Source organism: Gossypium hirsutum, chromosome D09 (assembly GCF_007990345.1).
Source record: "Gossypium hirsutum isolate 1008001.06 chromosome D09, Gossypium_hirsutum_v2.1, whole genome shotgun sequence".
NCBI lineage: Eukaryota > Viridiplantae > Streptophyta > Magnoliopsida > Malvales > Malvaceae > Gossypium > Gossypium hirsutum.
Window position 1 is genome coordinate 32,128,506 of NC_053445.1, and position 17,736 is coordinate 32,146,241.

Genomic DNA, 17,736 nt, shown 5'->3' on the forward strand with positions numbered 1-17,736 from the left:
GTATCTCGTCTCATATAAGTTTTTAAAACAAAGGATCGTATTTTAAATTTCTTCAAAGTTTTCAATCTTTCGACACTAAGACTTTAATTAATCAACTAGGTACCAATTTTTGGGCGTTACGAGAATTTTAATCCTTCCTCGTACGTAACCGACTCTCGAACCTATTTTTCTAAATTTCGTAGACCAAAACCGTTGTTTTAATAAAATTAATTTTTTTTAAAATAACTACTTTACGAGATGATCCGACCACATCTTATCAAAAAGGATTGGTGACGACTCCCATTTTCGTTTTTGTTTTCAAAACCCAAGTTGACCCCGTTTTATCCAAAAAATGGTGTCAACACTAATAATTATGAGTAGCAAATTTAAAATAATTGACATAAAATATAGTAGTTTACAGTTTCGGATGTGAATAGAGACAATCAATGTTGTATTACTTTGAAGTAGTTGAGACCTTATCTTATATGTTATAACTTGCTCAACTTCACAGGTCCCAACTCTTTTGCCTTGCCTCTTAATATATGTTTCTGAATCTTCCCTGTGGCTGTCTTTGGCAATGGACCAAATACCACTGATTTTGGAACCCAATAAGCAGGCATCTTTGACCTGCAAAACTGCATTATCTCCTCACTTAACTCTTGTTCCTTGGATTTATCCGCTACTCCCGGCTTCAATGTCACGAAAGCACAAGGAGACTCTCCCCACCGCTCGTCTGCCCTCGCCACCACCGATGCCTCCAAAACTGCAGGGTGTAAGTAGAGGCTATTTTCTACCTCCACGCTGCTGATATTTTCGCCTCCGGAGATGATTATGTCTTTTGACCTATCTTTTATTTCGATATAGCCATCTGGATGCTTCACACCCAGATCCCCGGAGTGAAACCATCCGTTAGCAAATGTTTCCTCGTTAGCTTTTGGGTTCTTTAAGTAACCTTTCATCACGAGATTACCGCGCATCACTATTTCTCCGATCGTTTTTCCATCAGCGGCGACGGGCTCACCAGTTTGGCTACTGATGACATCTAGGCCCTCTAAGCCAATGTATCGGACACCTTGACGTGCATTTAAGCGAGCTTGGGTTTCAGGTGGCAACGAGTCCCATTCAGGCTTCCATGCACACACCGTTGAAGGACCATAGGTTTCTGAGAGACCATATGTGTGGGTGACACGGAAACCTTTTTGAGACATTGCAAAGAGAACAGCAGAGGGTGGGGCAGCACCGGCTGTCATTACGTGAACCACATGAGGAAGGGGCAGAATTGTGTCCTCGGATGGGGCGTTAACTATGGAATTGAGCACCACAGGTGCAGCACAGAAGTGAGTCACGCCATACTTCGCTATGGCTGAGTAGACGCCCTTTGCTGTTACCTGCAAATGCAAAAGGAACAAACTCGGACATAAGCAAGTAAGACGCGATGACCATAGCTAATGGAGATTTAAGAGCAAAAACATTAGCATCAAGACTGAATTTATAAGGGATGAAAGAACGCTCAGAGTCTCAAATCATGACATGAATGAAAGCAGAACATCGGAAGGCCTCATAGCACAATAGGACTATACTGAATACACAGCTTCCAGGTTTCAACATAGTTATGCACATTAGCATCGAACATCGAAGTACAAGGGATGTAATAACTCCGAGTCTCAAATGATGACATGAATGAGAGTAGAAAATCGGAAGGCCTTGTAGCACGGTAGGATTATACCGAATATACACCTTCCAGATTTTGACATAATTATGCCTTGAGCTAGATCGATAGATGATTCGAGAACAAATAAGCCAATCTGTTTCATAAACCAAAGTGAAAGTGACAAAATTATTTTGCCTACTAATTACCTGTCTAAGGCATATGTTTGTTCCGCAAAGAGCTGCAAGTGCCCAAGTAAAACACCATCCATTACAGTGGAACATGGGTAGTGTCCACAAGTATATGGCTCCTTCATTCATGCCCCATATAAGAGGATTACTCAAAGACATGAGATATGCACCACGGTGATGTAACACGACCCCTTTAGGGCTGGCTGTCGTGCCAGAAGTGTAATTCAAAGCAATGCTTTGCCACTCATCCTGTGGAGGCTTCCAAGAAAACTCAGGGTCACCGCTTTCTAAGAACTTCTCGTACTCAATAGCTCCTTGTCCCAAAGCATACCTGAGTGTTTTCGGATCACAGCTTTCATCGGCAACAACAACCAAAAGTGGGGGCTTGAAATTGCCTTGGCTTTTCTCCTTCATGATTTTCAAAGAATCCTCTGCCAAAGTGAAAAACTCTTGGTCGACAATGACGACGGCTGATTGAGAGTGACCCAAAAGGAATGCAACGGTTGATGCATTTAGCCTAATATTGACAGGGTTTATAACAGCACCAGACATTGGAATTCCGAAGTGAGCTTCGTATGCAGCAGGGACGTTTGGCGCGATTACTGCTACCTGCCGGTAGTAGAAAGAAAAGAAAAACAGTAAATAACCATTCAAGTTGCATACAACAGTCCATTATGTAAAGTTGTAAACCATTCATGCAAAATCATCGGAAGCATATCCTAATTCCATCTTAAAAATATGAATTGAAGAATGTCTGACAGACAGCCAAAAACATCCAATAATTTATGATACGCAGATTTCAAAACAAATTAATAATAAGTCAAGAAGTTTGCAAAATCATCAGAATTTGTAATCTCATCCTTAAAATCTTAACAAGGTTTTCTGATAGATAATACAACTGCCTGTTCCACCGGTGAAATGATTTTTTGAACTGGTAACATCCCGAATTTATGTTAAACTTTACGATTTTTTTTTAATTTTAATACCACTTAATTTAACTCTGTTTTTTACTATTTAATACTTATTTAATATCAAAACAATATATTTAAAATTTAGTTTCTTTTTTAATTGATCCTTTAGAAGCAAAGAACTAAACCGGTGACGGAATGTCTCCTCTATTTAACTTTGTTGTTAATTGCACCTATATCTCCAAACTATGACCCTCATTTTAAATTAGTCTTCAAATTTCAAATCATTCTATTTACATCTCAAATTATCAATGTTCTACCAATTAAGTCTTTTCCTTATTAAAATCATTAATTTAACAATTTAATAACACATCAAATCTTATGTTACTAAATTTAAAATAAAAATTAAAAGAAATAAAACTTTGCTGTATAATTTTTAAAAATAAAAACTAGAAGTAAAGCAAATCTGAAGAAAAAAAACCCCATAAAGTTTCTATAAAAATATTCAGAAACCTAATATCCGTCTTTACAACATTCATTTTTTCTTAAAATTTTCATTTTAAATTATGTGACATAAGATTTAACGTGTCATTTAAATTAACGATTTTAGTAAGAATAAGCTCAATAGTTTCGAGATGCAATTAGAATGATTTGAAGTTTAGGGACTAATTTAAAATGAGGGTCATAGTTTAGGGATATTTTGTGGAATTAACTCTTTTTAAGTTTCAATCCGACTTTTTTCTTTATTCATTAAAGTTATTAATAATTACTTTCTTTAACAAATATTATAAGTAACATTTAGTTCACTGACCAAGCATGCATCAAAGTAAACCAGAAGTACGAACTGAAAGCTTTCATTTCTCCCGATAATTTCAGTGCAAATAAAAATAGAAAGATGGCGATTCGAATTACCGTGCTACCGAAGCCGACGGAGAGGTTAGAGAGAGCAGAAGCCAAGCGACGGCAGCGCTGGTAAGTTTGCAGCCAAGTAAAAGTACGAGACCCATGGACCACCGCTTTCCTAGCAGGATGAACGGTGGCGGCTCGTTCCAAGAACCACAAAGGCGTCAACGCCGTGTAGTTGGCGGCGTTCTTCGGCAGATTGTCGATGTCTCGCATTTCCATCGCCACCGGCGACGATGAACCTTCTTCACTTCCTTCTCTCGAAATTTCTCTTTCTTATATGGCGAGGCAGGGGAGTATTTATAGTGAGAAACGTGTGGAGGGCGCCAGGTGGAGACACTATCTATTTGGCTTATATGAAAAATAAGTACCAAACAATGAAATATTTTCTATTCAAGTACCAAAAGTTTTATTCCGTTATCAAATTAGGTATCAATGAAATTATGAGGCATGCTATTTTTAATTAACATAAAAATAAAAATAAAAATTCCCTCTCCTTCTCCTTCCCCTTCCTTTTTCATCTTTTCCGTCATCGTCTTTTTAATCATGTGTGAAATCAAAAAGTCTAGAGAAAAAATGGGGTTTCCTTTTTCATTCTTAATAGCAAATAAGATGTGAGTTTATTTTAATATTCAAAATGGAGGAGTATTGTAATGGAGTAAATTTGAAGTAGAGTATTTTAAAAAAATTGTAAAAAACAAAATTTGTAGAGAAGATGATGGAAGGGATATTTTTATTTTTATTTATTTAAATTTATCATGTGTCATAATTTAATTGGTTCATTCACCCAAAAAATACCAAAATGAAAAAAATTGCGTAGTTTAGATACCTATTTTTCATATAAACCTATCTATTTTTATGATTTTCAGTCGGACTAATTTGAATTTGATTGGTTGATATTTTAAGATTATTTTGGATTTACTTTTGTGCAAAATTAAATGAATTTTGTTTGCTCATATTATGATACATGAAACATAAATTTTAATTTTTTAAAGAAATTAATATAAATTATTTATAAAACTATTGATAAATTAAATATTATAAAAAATTAAATATCATGATAAATGATATTTAAATAATTTCATATAAAGATACATAATATTTAAATAATATAATATACAGATATATAGAATATGAATTAATTTAAATATATAAATGGTTTTTAAATAGTTAATATATATATAAGAGTATTTTGATAATTCCATTGGAAATGCTAAAACTCAAAAGTTCATTAAAAACAATTTTTGTGCTTGAGAGTATCTTTAAGTATAATTTATTATATTTAAATATCTTTAAATATTTCATGTATAATTAATTTTATAAATAACTTATATTAATTACTTAAAAACATTTAAAATTTATATTTCATGTACCGTTATATTAAATTATTTAAATATAATATAATTTAACTAAATTTTTTTACTTTTCATTATCATGTCTAAAAATGACATTGTAATCTTTAACCACAATTTTTTGTATTAATACAAAACACTAAAAATTAATAAACTACCTTTTTTTTCATGGCATCTTTCTATCACAACTTTCAAAAACACTTTTGACAAGCAATTTTCTTTTTATACGCAAACAGCAATTGAGAACTAACCTTAATCCTAGCTTTAGATTAGAGGTGCTCATGGGCCGGATCGGGTTTAGAAAAATTTTCGGCTCGCGTCTTAGGCCCGGGCCTGGCCCAGGAAAAAATTTCTAAGGCCGAGTCCGGCTCGGCTCATTTCATTTTTTTAATAAACACCAAAAATTTATTTTAAAAATAAAAAAAATATTTTAAAAATATTTTAAAATTAAAAAAATTAAAAAAATATTTATTATATATTCGGGTCGGGCCCGAGCCAAAAAAGTGGTGCCCAAGGCCCGGCCCGTTTTCTAAACGGGCCTTATTTTTTTGCCCAAACCCATATTTCAGGCCAATATTTTTATCCGAACCCTCCCATATTTCGGGCGGACCGTCGGGCCGGGAGGAGCACCTCTACTTTAGATCCATCCATATTAATTTTTGAAAATATATTATTTTAAATTCAATATTTAATATTTAAGATGATTTATCTTTTATTAAAATTTTAAATTTAAACAACTTAAGATAATTTTTTAATGTTTAAATAGTATTGAATTATTATATATTTAATTTTATGTGATATCAAATCTAAAATGTATAAAAATAAAATAAAAATATAAAACGTATTGCATTAAACTCAAGTTTTAAACGTAGAAGCTTAGCTCATATTTTAAACGAGCCTAATTTTATTGCCTGAACTCATTTTTTGGGCCTCCTACTTTTAAACTGTACATATTTTAAGAAAGCTTTCAAACTTGAATGAATAACATAACTTATGAACACATTATCTATCCTCCCAACTTATAAAAAAAAACTTCTCAAAATACTTATACTTTTTAGAATTCTGTGTCAATTTTGGATTCATCCAAACAAATGAACATAACTAAAAGAAAATGAAATATTTTTATATATTAGTTAGTGATTAAAAAAGAGAGAGTAAATATTGAATATTAGAAGGCATTATCTCTAGAGGGAAAAGGACAAATATGATAATTTTTTCTTCATATTTTGAAAATTCCAAAGGATTGGAAGTCTTCAACTCTCATCTAAATTTACACCACCACCAACTCCTAAGGCTACAATTGCAAACATTATCCTCTTCTTCTTTTCCTTTTTTCTTTTTTAATTTCCCCTTTTTTTTCCTTTGTTGTTGGGCTTTTTTTTCAAAAATAATTCAAATAAATTAATTATTTATAAAAATATTTCATTTTTAATAGTGAACCTCGATGTTGTCATTGCCATTGGCACCACCACCATTCATAATGGGCCAATCATTGGCTGATTTTAAAAAAATAATTTTTTTGGGTATCGTCGTTGCCATGCAACATCGGATTGAAGTGTAATTATATAAAACATTCAGGGACCTAATGAAACAATTCCCCTTTCTATATTGGATGGAAAAAGGGGTGCCCATGACTTTTGGTGGCACCCTATCTTAAACTTTTGGTCTATTTACATGTTAGGTCTATATTAAATTTAAATAGCCCTTAAAAATATAAGAATAATAAAAATAAACGTTTTTAATTTTATTTTATTTTTTAAAATAAAAAAATTATATAAATTCTTATTTAAATTACTCAAATATATCCTTCAATAATTTTTCTCAAGTTTTAAATAAGAATTTTTGACTTGAGGAAAAATTCTTGAGGGATATATTTGGGTAATTTAAATAAAAATTTAATATAATTTTTTGAAGTTTATTGTTTTTAAAAAATAAAAAAAAATGAAAAGGCTCATTTTTTTAGGGGTTATTTAATTTTAATTTTAAAAGAGGCACACCTAACATGTAAATAGACCAAAAGTTTAAAATCGGTTGCACCAACAATCATGGACACCCTTTTTTCATCCAATATAAAAAAGGTAATTGCTTCATTAAGTCCCTGAACGTTTTACATAATCACACTTCAGTCGATGTCGCAAACGGCAATGGTGGCATCCAATTTTTTTAAAAAACAACAACCAATGATTGACCCATTAAGAAAAATGGTGCCACTAATGACAATAGCGGCACCGAAGTTCACTCTTCAAAACGAATCGTTTTCGTACATAATTTTATAAATAGATTATTTTCATAAATAATTAAATTATTTAGATTATTTTTGAAAAAAATTCTTTTCTTGTTCTAAATTCATTGAGCTTTAAGGTTGCATTTCCTTGTATTATAAACCATAAACGGTAGATATTGGACACTCCACGCCAATTAAATATTATCTCTTCAAATGAGTGGAGTTAGGATGTTGACACTATTTTTTGATAAAACGCGGTCGACTTAGGTTTTGAAAACGAAAACGAACACGGGAGTCACCACCAATCCTTTTGATGAGGTGTAATCGGGTCACCTCGTAAAACGGTTATTTTCAATAAACGGTTTAGATTTATTAAAACAATGTTTTTGGTCTGCAAAATTCAGAAAAATAGGTTCGGGAGTCGGTAATATACGAGGAAGGATTAGCACCCTCGTAACGCCCAAAAATTGGTACCTAGTTGATTAATTAACGTCTTAATGTCGAAGGTTGAAAGATTTTAAAATACGATCCTTGTATTAAAGAACTTTGATAAATCAAATTAGCCATCATTTCGGAGAGAGAAAACGTCATATCTTATGAGTTAAGGCATGATATTTCACCTTCTCGAAAATAAGCTTGTCTGAAAACTCGTGCAATAAAGTTTAAAAGGATATTCAATTGTTTAAGTCAAATGAAAAGATTGCAACCCAATACGTTAGGGCACAATTTCTTAAAATCCTAAACATCGAATATTGCCTTTATTATTTTTTAGAAAAAATCCTCATATCGAGAAAACAACGTGACATCGCAACCTCACGAAAGAGTAGCTTCTCACTCCCACTTAAAAAGGGTAAGACTACACAGTCTTTATGCAATATGATGCTAAGATATAAAACTCAGTTTACAGTAATCATACCACAAATAAATGCAATGAAAGAATCGTATTTTTCAAATCAAATTTCTAATTTTCAACAATAAGACAAAAAAACAATCAATTTTACGGCTTGACTCTCTAAGTCCCTAGCGGAGTCGCCAAGCTGTCGAAACTATTTTTATATTTAAAAAAAACAGGAATCGACTTTGAAAATGAAAATGGGAGTCGCCACCGATCCTTTATTGAGGTGCGATCGGTTCACCTTAAAAACGATTTTGGTCTGCGAAATTTGAGAAAACAGGTTCAGGAGTCTGTTACGCATGAGGAAGGGTTAGCACCCTCATAACGCCCAAAATTGGTACCGAATTGATTGTTTAATGTCTTAGTGTCGAAATTTTGAAAAGATTTTAAAATATGATCCTTTTAACTTGAATAAATTGAATAATAAAACACTCTTATTTCAAAGAAATAAAATGTCACACCCAGTGAGTTAGGGCGCAACATTTTTAATCTTCAAAATTAAGTTTCTCTTTTGACTTTTAAAACCCATGCATTTTGAGAAGGATATTTTGTTATTTGGGTCAAATGAAAAATAAAAACCCAGTAAGTTAGGGTTCAATTTTCCAAAATTCCTAAATACCTAATATTGCCTTTATTTTTAAAATCGTTAATTCGAGGTAGCAAAATGTCATATCCAGTAAGTTAGGATCCAACATTTTGAAATCCCGAAAAACTTTTATTTAAAATTTGTATGGTTTTATTGCAAAAGAAATAATTGGCTATCTAAATTCATCAAAAAAAAATTGAAGCCCAGTAAGTTAGGGCACAATCTTATCGAGAATCGTGAATACCGAGTATTTTAGAAATTTACGAAATAAGATGATTTTAATGCTTTAATGAAACATAATTTTTAAAACAAATGTAGTGGGATTGAACGGTAACATATTACGCAAAAGAATAATTCGAAGATAAAATATACTTTAATGAACAATGAATAATCAATAAATAAGTACAAACAAATATAGCAATAATAATCTCAATTGTACGTTATGCCAATATCAATATCAACATTCAAAAGTTAAAAAAATGAGACCATTAATGCAAATGCAATCCAAAGGTACAAGTTTTGAAATAACTAAGAAAACAAATGGCGTGAAGGAAATGAAAATTGTAAATCAATAAAAATATATGTACAAAAATTTAAAATAAATAATATATATGAGTTTGTGATAGATTTAAAATAAAGTTAATAAAATAAACACTACATAAATAATAGTATTTAGATGAATTTTGAAGCGAATATTATACAAAAATAAAATTAAAATATATAAATAATATACATATATTAATTTAAGATAAGTAATACATAGGGAGTGAAAAACTTCATGTAAGAAATAATATACAATAATATGCAAAAAGTGAAATAAGCTAAATATATGCGGATATTTAAAAGAAGTAAAGTATCTATATAGCAATATGTATAAAAATATATATATTTAAAATTAAATAATATATATTACGTATGTACATATATGTATAATAAAAACAATTTAAAAATAATAGTAAATAATAAAGTAATATATATGTATATATATAAATAGGTAAATAGGAATATAATCAAATATAATAATATCAATAACAATAATAAATAGTAATAAAAATAATAAAAAATTTAATTACTAGCGAAAATATCAATCAGGACTAAATTGGAATGAAAACGGAAATTCTGGGGAAAATCTGCAATAAATAAAAATGAAAAGGGGCCGAATCGAGTGCGCTAATAACATGAGGGACCAAAAAGGGAGTATTCCCAATCCTCCCAAAACGCAGCGTTACATAAGGACCGAAATGAAATTTTCTGGAAATTATGCAACCCAATTTAAAGAAGCAACATAAACTAGATTGAAATCCAACACAAAAAAAGGACTTGGAGCGAAATAGACCATCAAGGCTAGATGCGCGGATCCTTCCCCGGGTCGGGTCACCGCGCGGGTCAGTGCCGATGTGGCACTGTTTTATAACCATTGAAACAAGGTCTAAACGGCACCGTTTTAATAATTTGTATAAAACTAAAAAGTAATCCCTAAACACGCCCTTAGCTGCTAAAACAGACCAACAAAACCTTTAGCCGCGCGGTTATGCAGAAACCTGACCACTCTCCAGCCCTCTGACCTTCGTCGGACTCTGATTGCGGCGGAGCAAGCGAAGATCCAACCACCAGGTAAGCCTGCCTCGTCCTTAACTCTTCCTTTTTCTTTTTTATGCACGATTAATAATAAAAAAATAGAAAAGAAAAAAAGAAACGCAAAGAGAAAAAGAACTAATAAAGAACACCTTCTTTCAGAATTTTTTGAATTATTTCTATTGATTCCTCTTCAGTGTTTTTTTACACCCGTTTTTTTGTATTTCACTTCATATTCAATCTTTGTGTATTTTTTCTTGCACATGCGTGTTTGGCTTTTATATAGCCAAAAAGAAAAGTAAAAATCCCTATCTTCCTATTTTTTCTTTTCTTTTTTTATCTCCTGTTACAATTTTTTCACTGTAAATATGTTATTTCTTTTGTTGTTAGTCCGTTTCTTCTTTTTTTGCCGCTTTGGTTTGTCGTTTGTTGCAGGTTCGGCCAGCTGGAGGAGCAAGTGGGACGTGTACGGGGCTGCTGTGCATGGGTGAGGTTGCTGCGGCGCGTGCAGAGGAGAGCCAAGGAGGCGCTAGAGGCTGTGCGACGCGATAGGCTAGCTAGGGTTTTCATTTTTTATTTTTTCTGTTGGGTCATACAGTAATTGGGCTTGGTTTATATGGGCTAGGCAAATTCGGGCTGATGTAATTGGACTTTTATTATTGGTTTTTGGTTTTAATTTTTATTTATGAGGGTCGGGGCCAAAATTGGGCCTTACAGTATCCATATTGATTATTTTTATACGATTTTAAAAAATCATTAATTTTACCTTTTAATTTACACAAGTGCTAACATTATAAATTTGTTTGAAAAAAAAAGCAAATTCTATTCTTTGTTGTGAATTAGGATCAAGCTTTGCATGAAAAAAAATAAAAATGACTGCATAAATCATATATTCCAAGTTTTGGCAATGGTTATATGTGACTCATTCAATCACACTTATTAATCAATTACAATTGAAGTGAAGACAATGTGTCTCAAAATTTACACAGCATCCATAATTTTTTAAGGGTAATATGGATTCACACACTGAATTTCTCAAATAATCTATATGTGTATATATATATATTATAGTGGCCCTTCCATTGGCAATGGAGATATACGAGGCTAATTAAGAAATGAATCACCCAATATCAAATCCAAAACCAGATCAAGATGATGATGATGATGATGCAGAAGAAGGAGATACAGTGAAAGGCTTTTGTTCTTCACATGTGAGCACTTCATGGGGTCCTGCCTCTTCTCTCCCAACTCCCATTAGGTCAAGGTAAGAAAGGTAATGAGAGATGATGTTGTTCATGGTGTCAACATCACCTCGCCCACAAACTTGATCTCCATAGAGCACATTCATGGTGGCTCCAAACCCCGGGACCCGCTTGGCCAACGTGTCGTTCTTGGTCGGTTTCCAGCTGCCGACAAACACGTCGTGGGCCGACGGTTGGTGTTTCTTCACCGGTGTCATCCATCTCCAGAGTGCTGCCTGGAAAGCTAAGGTTGCATTGTTTTCTATGTATTCAGGGTGGTTCAATAAGTCCACCTTCAATGCGTCGCCTGTTTCTCCATAGTTGTAGTTCCTGCAGTAACAAAAAATCAACAAGATAAGAAGTCCATGTTTAAAATGAATTCAAGTTGGTGATTATTAGTCCAACCGAAAGCTTCGTTGGCATTATGAGTTTGATAAAAGGATTATTTGAGCGATCCTTTACCAATCAAATCGGTGATTCAATCATGTAAGTTGAACCAAAAGATTAGGGAATCAACCAAAATGGGATCAATCCAACTGATGTGGTCTTTTCAACCATTACCTATACCATTGTATTTTATGAAAATCTTGGATAGATATTGAATATACATGCTCCTAGTATAGGAAAGCAACACGTTATGTTGGTTCGACTCTTCAATTTTCTTAAAGTAATCATATCTGATGCATATATAAATCCCCGTATTTGGTTCCAGCAAACAAGTCTGAATAACATAAGTTAGGAAATAGGGCACATACCAATAGATAGGCAAGGCACCACGGCCATGGTAAGAAACTCCAGGAGTGCAAGGGTAGGTGTATTTGTAGTAATCATCACAATACAATTTGCTAGGACTCATTTCCTTGTTGTAGCATAGACCCCAAGCCAATGGTCCCCCAGTTGCCACTCCATAACCACCTGCAATTATTCAAAACTAAGTTCCATTCTACATATAATTCATACACTACTCCAATGGAACATGTATGAATTCATCTAGAAGCTTTGAAACCCAAAAAGGAAAATCTAGAAGCTATGTTTTGCTTTGCTTTTTATTTATATTTTTAACTAATTTTGTATGGTAAATCTGCACAAAAATGGTGTCGTGGTGTAGTTGGTTATCACGTCAGTCTAACACACTGAAGGTCTCCAGTTCGAGTCTGGGCGACGCCATTATTTTTTCCCAAGTTTAGTTTTGTGGCTTACTTACATGAAGTTTTGCTGCCGACATGTCCAAGAAAAGCTGCCACTTCCTTCATGCTCTGCAGCTTACCGCCGGTGGTACCAAAACCATGAGGCTGATACTGAGCCGCCGCCGTAATGAAAGAATGGTAATCCCAGAACCCAACCGCATGTGCCACCGGTGTATTACGTTTAGCGAAAAGGTTCTCAAATTGATAAGTTTGGAAGTAATCAGAAATGGTTTGGTTACAACAAAACTGTGACCACCCTTTACATTCCCACCCTTTATCACAAAGTTTCTTGCCTTTAACTATCTTCACCAATGGCTTCACTGATTCCTGGCCGTTTGCCACTGCCATTAGTGCTGCCATTGTAAAAAATAGCAGCCATTTGGCCTCCATAGTGATGACAGAATACTGGGTTTTTTCTTCTTTGTTGTTGGTTTTCTTTGGGGTAAACAAACAAACATTTGGTGGGGTTTATAAAAAAGAAATAGGGGGAATCTTGGTGTAGAAGAAGGGGATGGTTTAGTTGGAGTGAAAGGCATAGAAAGTGAATTTCTAACTTATTAGGAGAGAGATGGTTTTCATGGGTTGATGAATGATGGCTACTATACTAGATTTTGCTTGCATTTTATGCTATCTTCCTTCTTACAATGTAAGCAAAGGGAAAGTCTTCAATCTCGAAGCTTCAAAGCTTATGTGGACACCGATATATGTTTGTTTTTAGAAAATGAAGAAGTGTAGACGCCAATTACATGATAATTATTTACTTCTTAGAATGCAAAGAAGGTAAAAGGCATGAATTTTGAAAGTTGGAACCCTATGAAATACGGATACAAATATATAGATGGATATCCCAGAAACATTATCATGGCTTTGCATTTAGAGGCTACATAGTCTTCGATTGGTCATTTCATTAGGCGAGAAGGAAGGTTAATAAGGTGGCTTGTAAGCTACTTAGGGCCGTTCCTTTTATGTTTTTAAAGTTCCATACCCTATGAAAATGCTTGAATTTTAATACTAGATTTTGCTTGCATTTTATGCTATCTTCCTTCTTACAATGTAAGCAAAGGGAAAGTCTTCAATCTCGAAGCTTCAAATAATGGCTTTGCATTTAGAGGCTACATAGTCTTCGATTGGTCATTTCATTAGGCGAGAAGGAAGGTTAATAAGGTGGCTTGTAAGCTACTTAGGGCCGTTCCTTTTATGTTTTTAAAGTTCCATACCCTATGAAAATGCTTGAATTTTGAAGATCGGAAGACTATGAAGTGTGAATATGATAAAACACGAAAATACTTTTATTTTTTAAAAATGAATAAAAACACATAATATGGGTACATATTACGAACGTAAAATATGAATTTTTTTAAATGAAGGCATAAACACATGATAATAGAATGCAAGAAGGAAGATGCTTGAATCTTGAAAATTCGAAAATTATAAAGCACAAACATAAATACATAATACCAATACAATATGATAATTTCTTTTAAAAAAATGAAGACATGATAACTTCTCAATTTTTAGAAGGCTTCACTCATTTAGTATTCTTATTCTAATGTATTTATGTGTTTAAATTTCGTTTTACTTACAATCTAATCTTATTTTTATTTTAATATCGTAGATATTTTGTGAGTTATTGTTAATTAGTTTCAAGTTATAGATTTCATTATTTATTGTATATTATTTTTTTCACCCACATCTGTGTTCTAAATATGTAAGTTCCGCACATATACATATGTGATGGAATTTTTAGTACGTATAATTAGACATCAACTTACTTAAAAGTCCTATTTAAAAAATAATTGAATATTAATATAATTGTATTTCCATCATTAACTATTTTGATATGCAGGCTTAAATAAAACAAATAAAAATATAATAAAGCGTAAAGAAAGTTCATTTATAAATGTATTTGGGTGTAATGAATAAAATTAATAATATTTTAAATTAAAATATTAAAATAACTATTTTTAAATGAATTTGAATAAGTACCTTTGAATATTTGATATTCAAATTGATTTTAATTTTGATAAGGATTGACTTAATTCAAATTTATTTTACGTGGCAAAATGAAGAACGTTGAACTGCATTGTATATGTCAGCTAAACTTTTTAAAATAGAGGAGTGGGCAAAGACGTGTGTGGGGAAGAAGGTTTTTTTGTTTTATATAATATTAGGGATAAGAGGTTGGGTAATAAAATTTGATTTCATGTTAAATGGGTGTTTGACAAAAGTTATTAGGCATAATGATTTTTTAACTATTCAACTTTACAAAAAGAAAAGTTATTTAATTTTTCACCTCTTTTAGCCATTGAATTTGTATCGTGTGTGTTAAACCCATAAATACAAGAGGAACCAAGAGGGGAAGTGAATTGGTATTTTAAAAATCTCTATAAAATTTTCTTAATGCTAAGAGAATGAAATAAAAGCTTGGACAATTTGATTTCTAGTGATTCAGCCCCAATTGTCTACTCCGCTCTTTCTTGGTATACCTCAACTAAGGATTTCTCAATTCACTATATTTAAATCGATACATTTCAAGAACATAGTATAACATTTACCATCCATATCTTTTTCAAAAGGCTAAGATAGAATCTTCCCCTTAGCTTTTATAGTTTAACTAGAACCCTTTTTAATTTTTGTAACTCGACTGAAATCAATGAAAGAAAGTAAACGAAGAGACATCTACAAAGTATGTGGTTACAAAAATTAAACTCTAAAAGAAATGAAACGACAATAAACTCATAGAGAATATTTATAAGAGAAATGAAAGAATAAAGGTTTATGTTGATGCTAATATATTATATCTTTTTGATACATAACGTAAGATGTGGTAATACCTTAACCGCTAATAAATAAATAATATAAAAAATATGAATCCACAATATAGGGAATATATGCATAGATGATTGAAGCCGACAATGAATGACAATTGTATAGTTTAGTGATGTCTTTTTGTTACTATATGCCTGATTTTCTTCAAATGTGGAGTCAGATCCATTATTCACCATTATTTTCTGACCAAAAATATAGATTGCAAACAAGTGTTGAATTTGCAAGTCGCCACGTCACACTGTTATTTCTAGACTTAATGAGGGGTAATATAGTAAAATTATGTTGAATTTTACATTTTTAAAATATTAATTTCAAGGAAAAAGAGGAGAGCAAAGAAAGGAGTTTGGAATTCGCTTATTTAATTTTGTAAGTTGAATTTAGTTGTAAGGGTTTAATTGAAGAGAAAGAGAGAGGGAACTGGTGAGTAGAATAAGTACAATACTGTTTAACATTGTATGTTGTTACCATGCATCAACTGAAAAGAAGGAAGAATATGAAAATTGGAATCTGGGTTCCATCTTGGATCTTCTTCAAGATTTGATTGTTGATTGGAATTTAATTAATTAATTAAGATAATTAAATAAAAGGGAAAACAGAAATTGTCTTATTAAACTCCAAATAAACTTATTATTAAAAATGTTAATAACAGTCCAAGCTCTTTTATCAAACCCTAAAAATATTAATGAAAATGCAACAGGAAAATGATAGGAAAGAACATAATTGAATCTTTCAACCTTGGAAATGCCAAGTTTGCAAAATGACTTGGTTGTCCTATGGATTTATATAGATTGATTTTGAAAAGGAGTGTCAGTTCACCTATAATGGGTGGAGAGTCAATGTAAAGGAAGATACTCTAGGGTTGATATATAAGGGTTGCTAAGGAACTTAAGCTTATATAAGAGGGGTCACCCCCTTTTTCTGTAGTGGCACATAGCAGACAATATAGTGTCTTGCATGGTTGTGCGGGTTGGTTAGGTGATAGTGCTATTATAGGTTAGTTGTTGCCGACTTAGACAAGGCTTACGAAGGGTCACTTGCTGGCCGTTCCTTACAAATTGCTTCTTGCAAAAGATCATTTACAAACTGCCTAATAGCTTGTCATGTGTCATGCTCTAGTGGGGTATAATAATTGCTCCCCCTCCCTCGTGCTTGAGAGGTAGGTTAGTGGCCTACATCGAGACTTTCCAAACAACTTTTCAATGCAAAGGTTACAAGGGTGATTTGCGTCATGAAAGGATCATTAGGTGAAGAGTTTCATTGTTCGCGCGTGATAATGAGGTCTCAAGGGGAGGGGGTGCACCAAATATTTTGGAAGAAGTGTATTAATGGTGGAGTGTTTACAACTCATCATTGAAAAATAGTGTTAAAAGGTGCCTTTATTGTTGTGGGGGATCGATTACTTCTATAGAAGTCTTCGAAATGTTGTTCGCCAAACAATCGACCGATCCCTTAACAATTGAAGGTAGTACTGTCCCTGTGTTAGGTTTTGTCCCCAGCCCCCATGAAGAGCTGTGTATGATTCATGAAGGGGGCACCTCTGTAACAACCCGATTTCGATCCTAATCGGAATAGTGGTTTTGAAACCACAAATTTGAGTCAGAAAAATATTTAAATATTATTTTCTGTGTTTATAATTTGTGAATTAATATGTGTGAAAATTTCATGATTTAATTTTACTGTTTGTATGCTTAATTTGATAAAAAGGACTAGATCGCACAAAGTGTGAAAGTTCTATTTTACAAGCTAAAGGTGTCTAAAAGCTATAGAATATTAATTGGAGGTCCTTAATGTGCAATTAGGCCTTGTTTAGGGTGGTGGCCGGCCATAAGGACAAAGAAAAGATTTGGTCAATTGGTTAGGTAAAAATTTGGTGACTAAATTGATTTTTATCATAAAATAAAGAAAAGAGTGATATCATCTTTTCTTCTCCACCTTCACCACCGAAAATTAGCAGCAAAATAGGGGTTTGAGAGCTTAAAAATTTCAGCAAGCTTTTCTCCTTACAAGTAAGTGTTTTGATGACCATTCTTTGATAATTTTTGTACTTTTGGAACCCTTATAGCTTGAGCTAGCTAATGAGGGGACTATTTTGCAAAATGGTTGGAAGTCTAGGGTTTTGCCATGTGAGCCTTTATGTTGGGTGCTGCATTTTTATGGAAGAAAATGAGTTTTAGTTGTTAAATAAACAACTTTTGTGAAAGGTGTTACCATGAAAACA

General features: G+C 32.8%; 2 protein-coding genes, 1 long non-coding RNA gene and 1 other non-coding gene across 4 annotated transcripts; 2 read left to right on the forward strand and 2 right to left on the reverse strand.

Moving 5' to 3' along the window:
- Positions 1-350: 350 nt before the first annotated feature.
- Positions 351-3,956, reverse strand: LOC107892107 (acetate/butyrate--CoA ligase AAE7, peroxisomal). Its single transcript, XM_016817100.2, has 3 exons — positions 3,639-3,956; positions 1,837-2,427; positions 351-1,367 (listed from the first exon to the last, which is right to left on the reverse strand). The coding sequence occupies exons 1-3, from the start codon at positions 3,849-3,851 to the stop codon at positions 468-470; spliced, it is 1,704 nt and encodes a 567-aa protein (XP_016672589.1). The 5' UTR covers positions 3,852-3,956; the 3' UTR covers positions 351-467.
- Positions 3,957-9,764: 5,808 nt separating this feature from the next.
- LOC107892110 (uncharacterized) lies at positions 9,765-10,980 on the forward strand. Its single transcript, XR_001682461.2, has 2 exons — positions 9,765-10,300; positions 10,697-10,980. It is a non-coding gene; the product is annotated as an uncharacterized lncRNA (long non-coding RNA).
- A 428-nt stretch (positions 10,981-11,408) lies between these two features.
- Positions 11,409-13,079, reverse strand: LOC107892108 (chitinase-like protein 2). The gene is given in 3 exon segments (NM_001326795.1): positions 11,409-11,832; positions 12,258-12,417; positions 12,707-13,079. Coding segments are annotated over 3 exon segments (957 nt in total).
- Positions 12,596-12,669, forward strand: TRNAV-AAC (transfer RNA valine (anticodon AAC)). The gene has a single exon. It is a non-coding gene; the product is annotated as a tRNA-Val (tRNA).
- Positions 13,080-17,736: the final 4,657 nt, after the last annotated feature.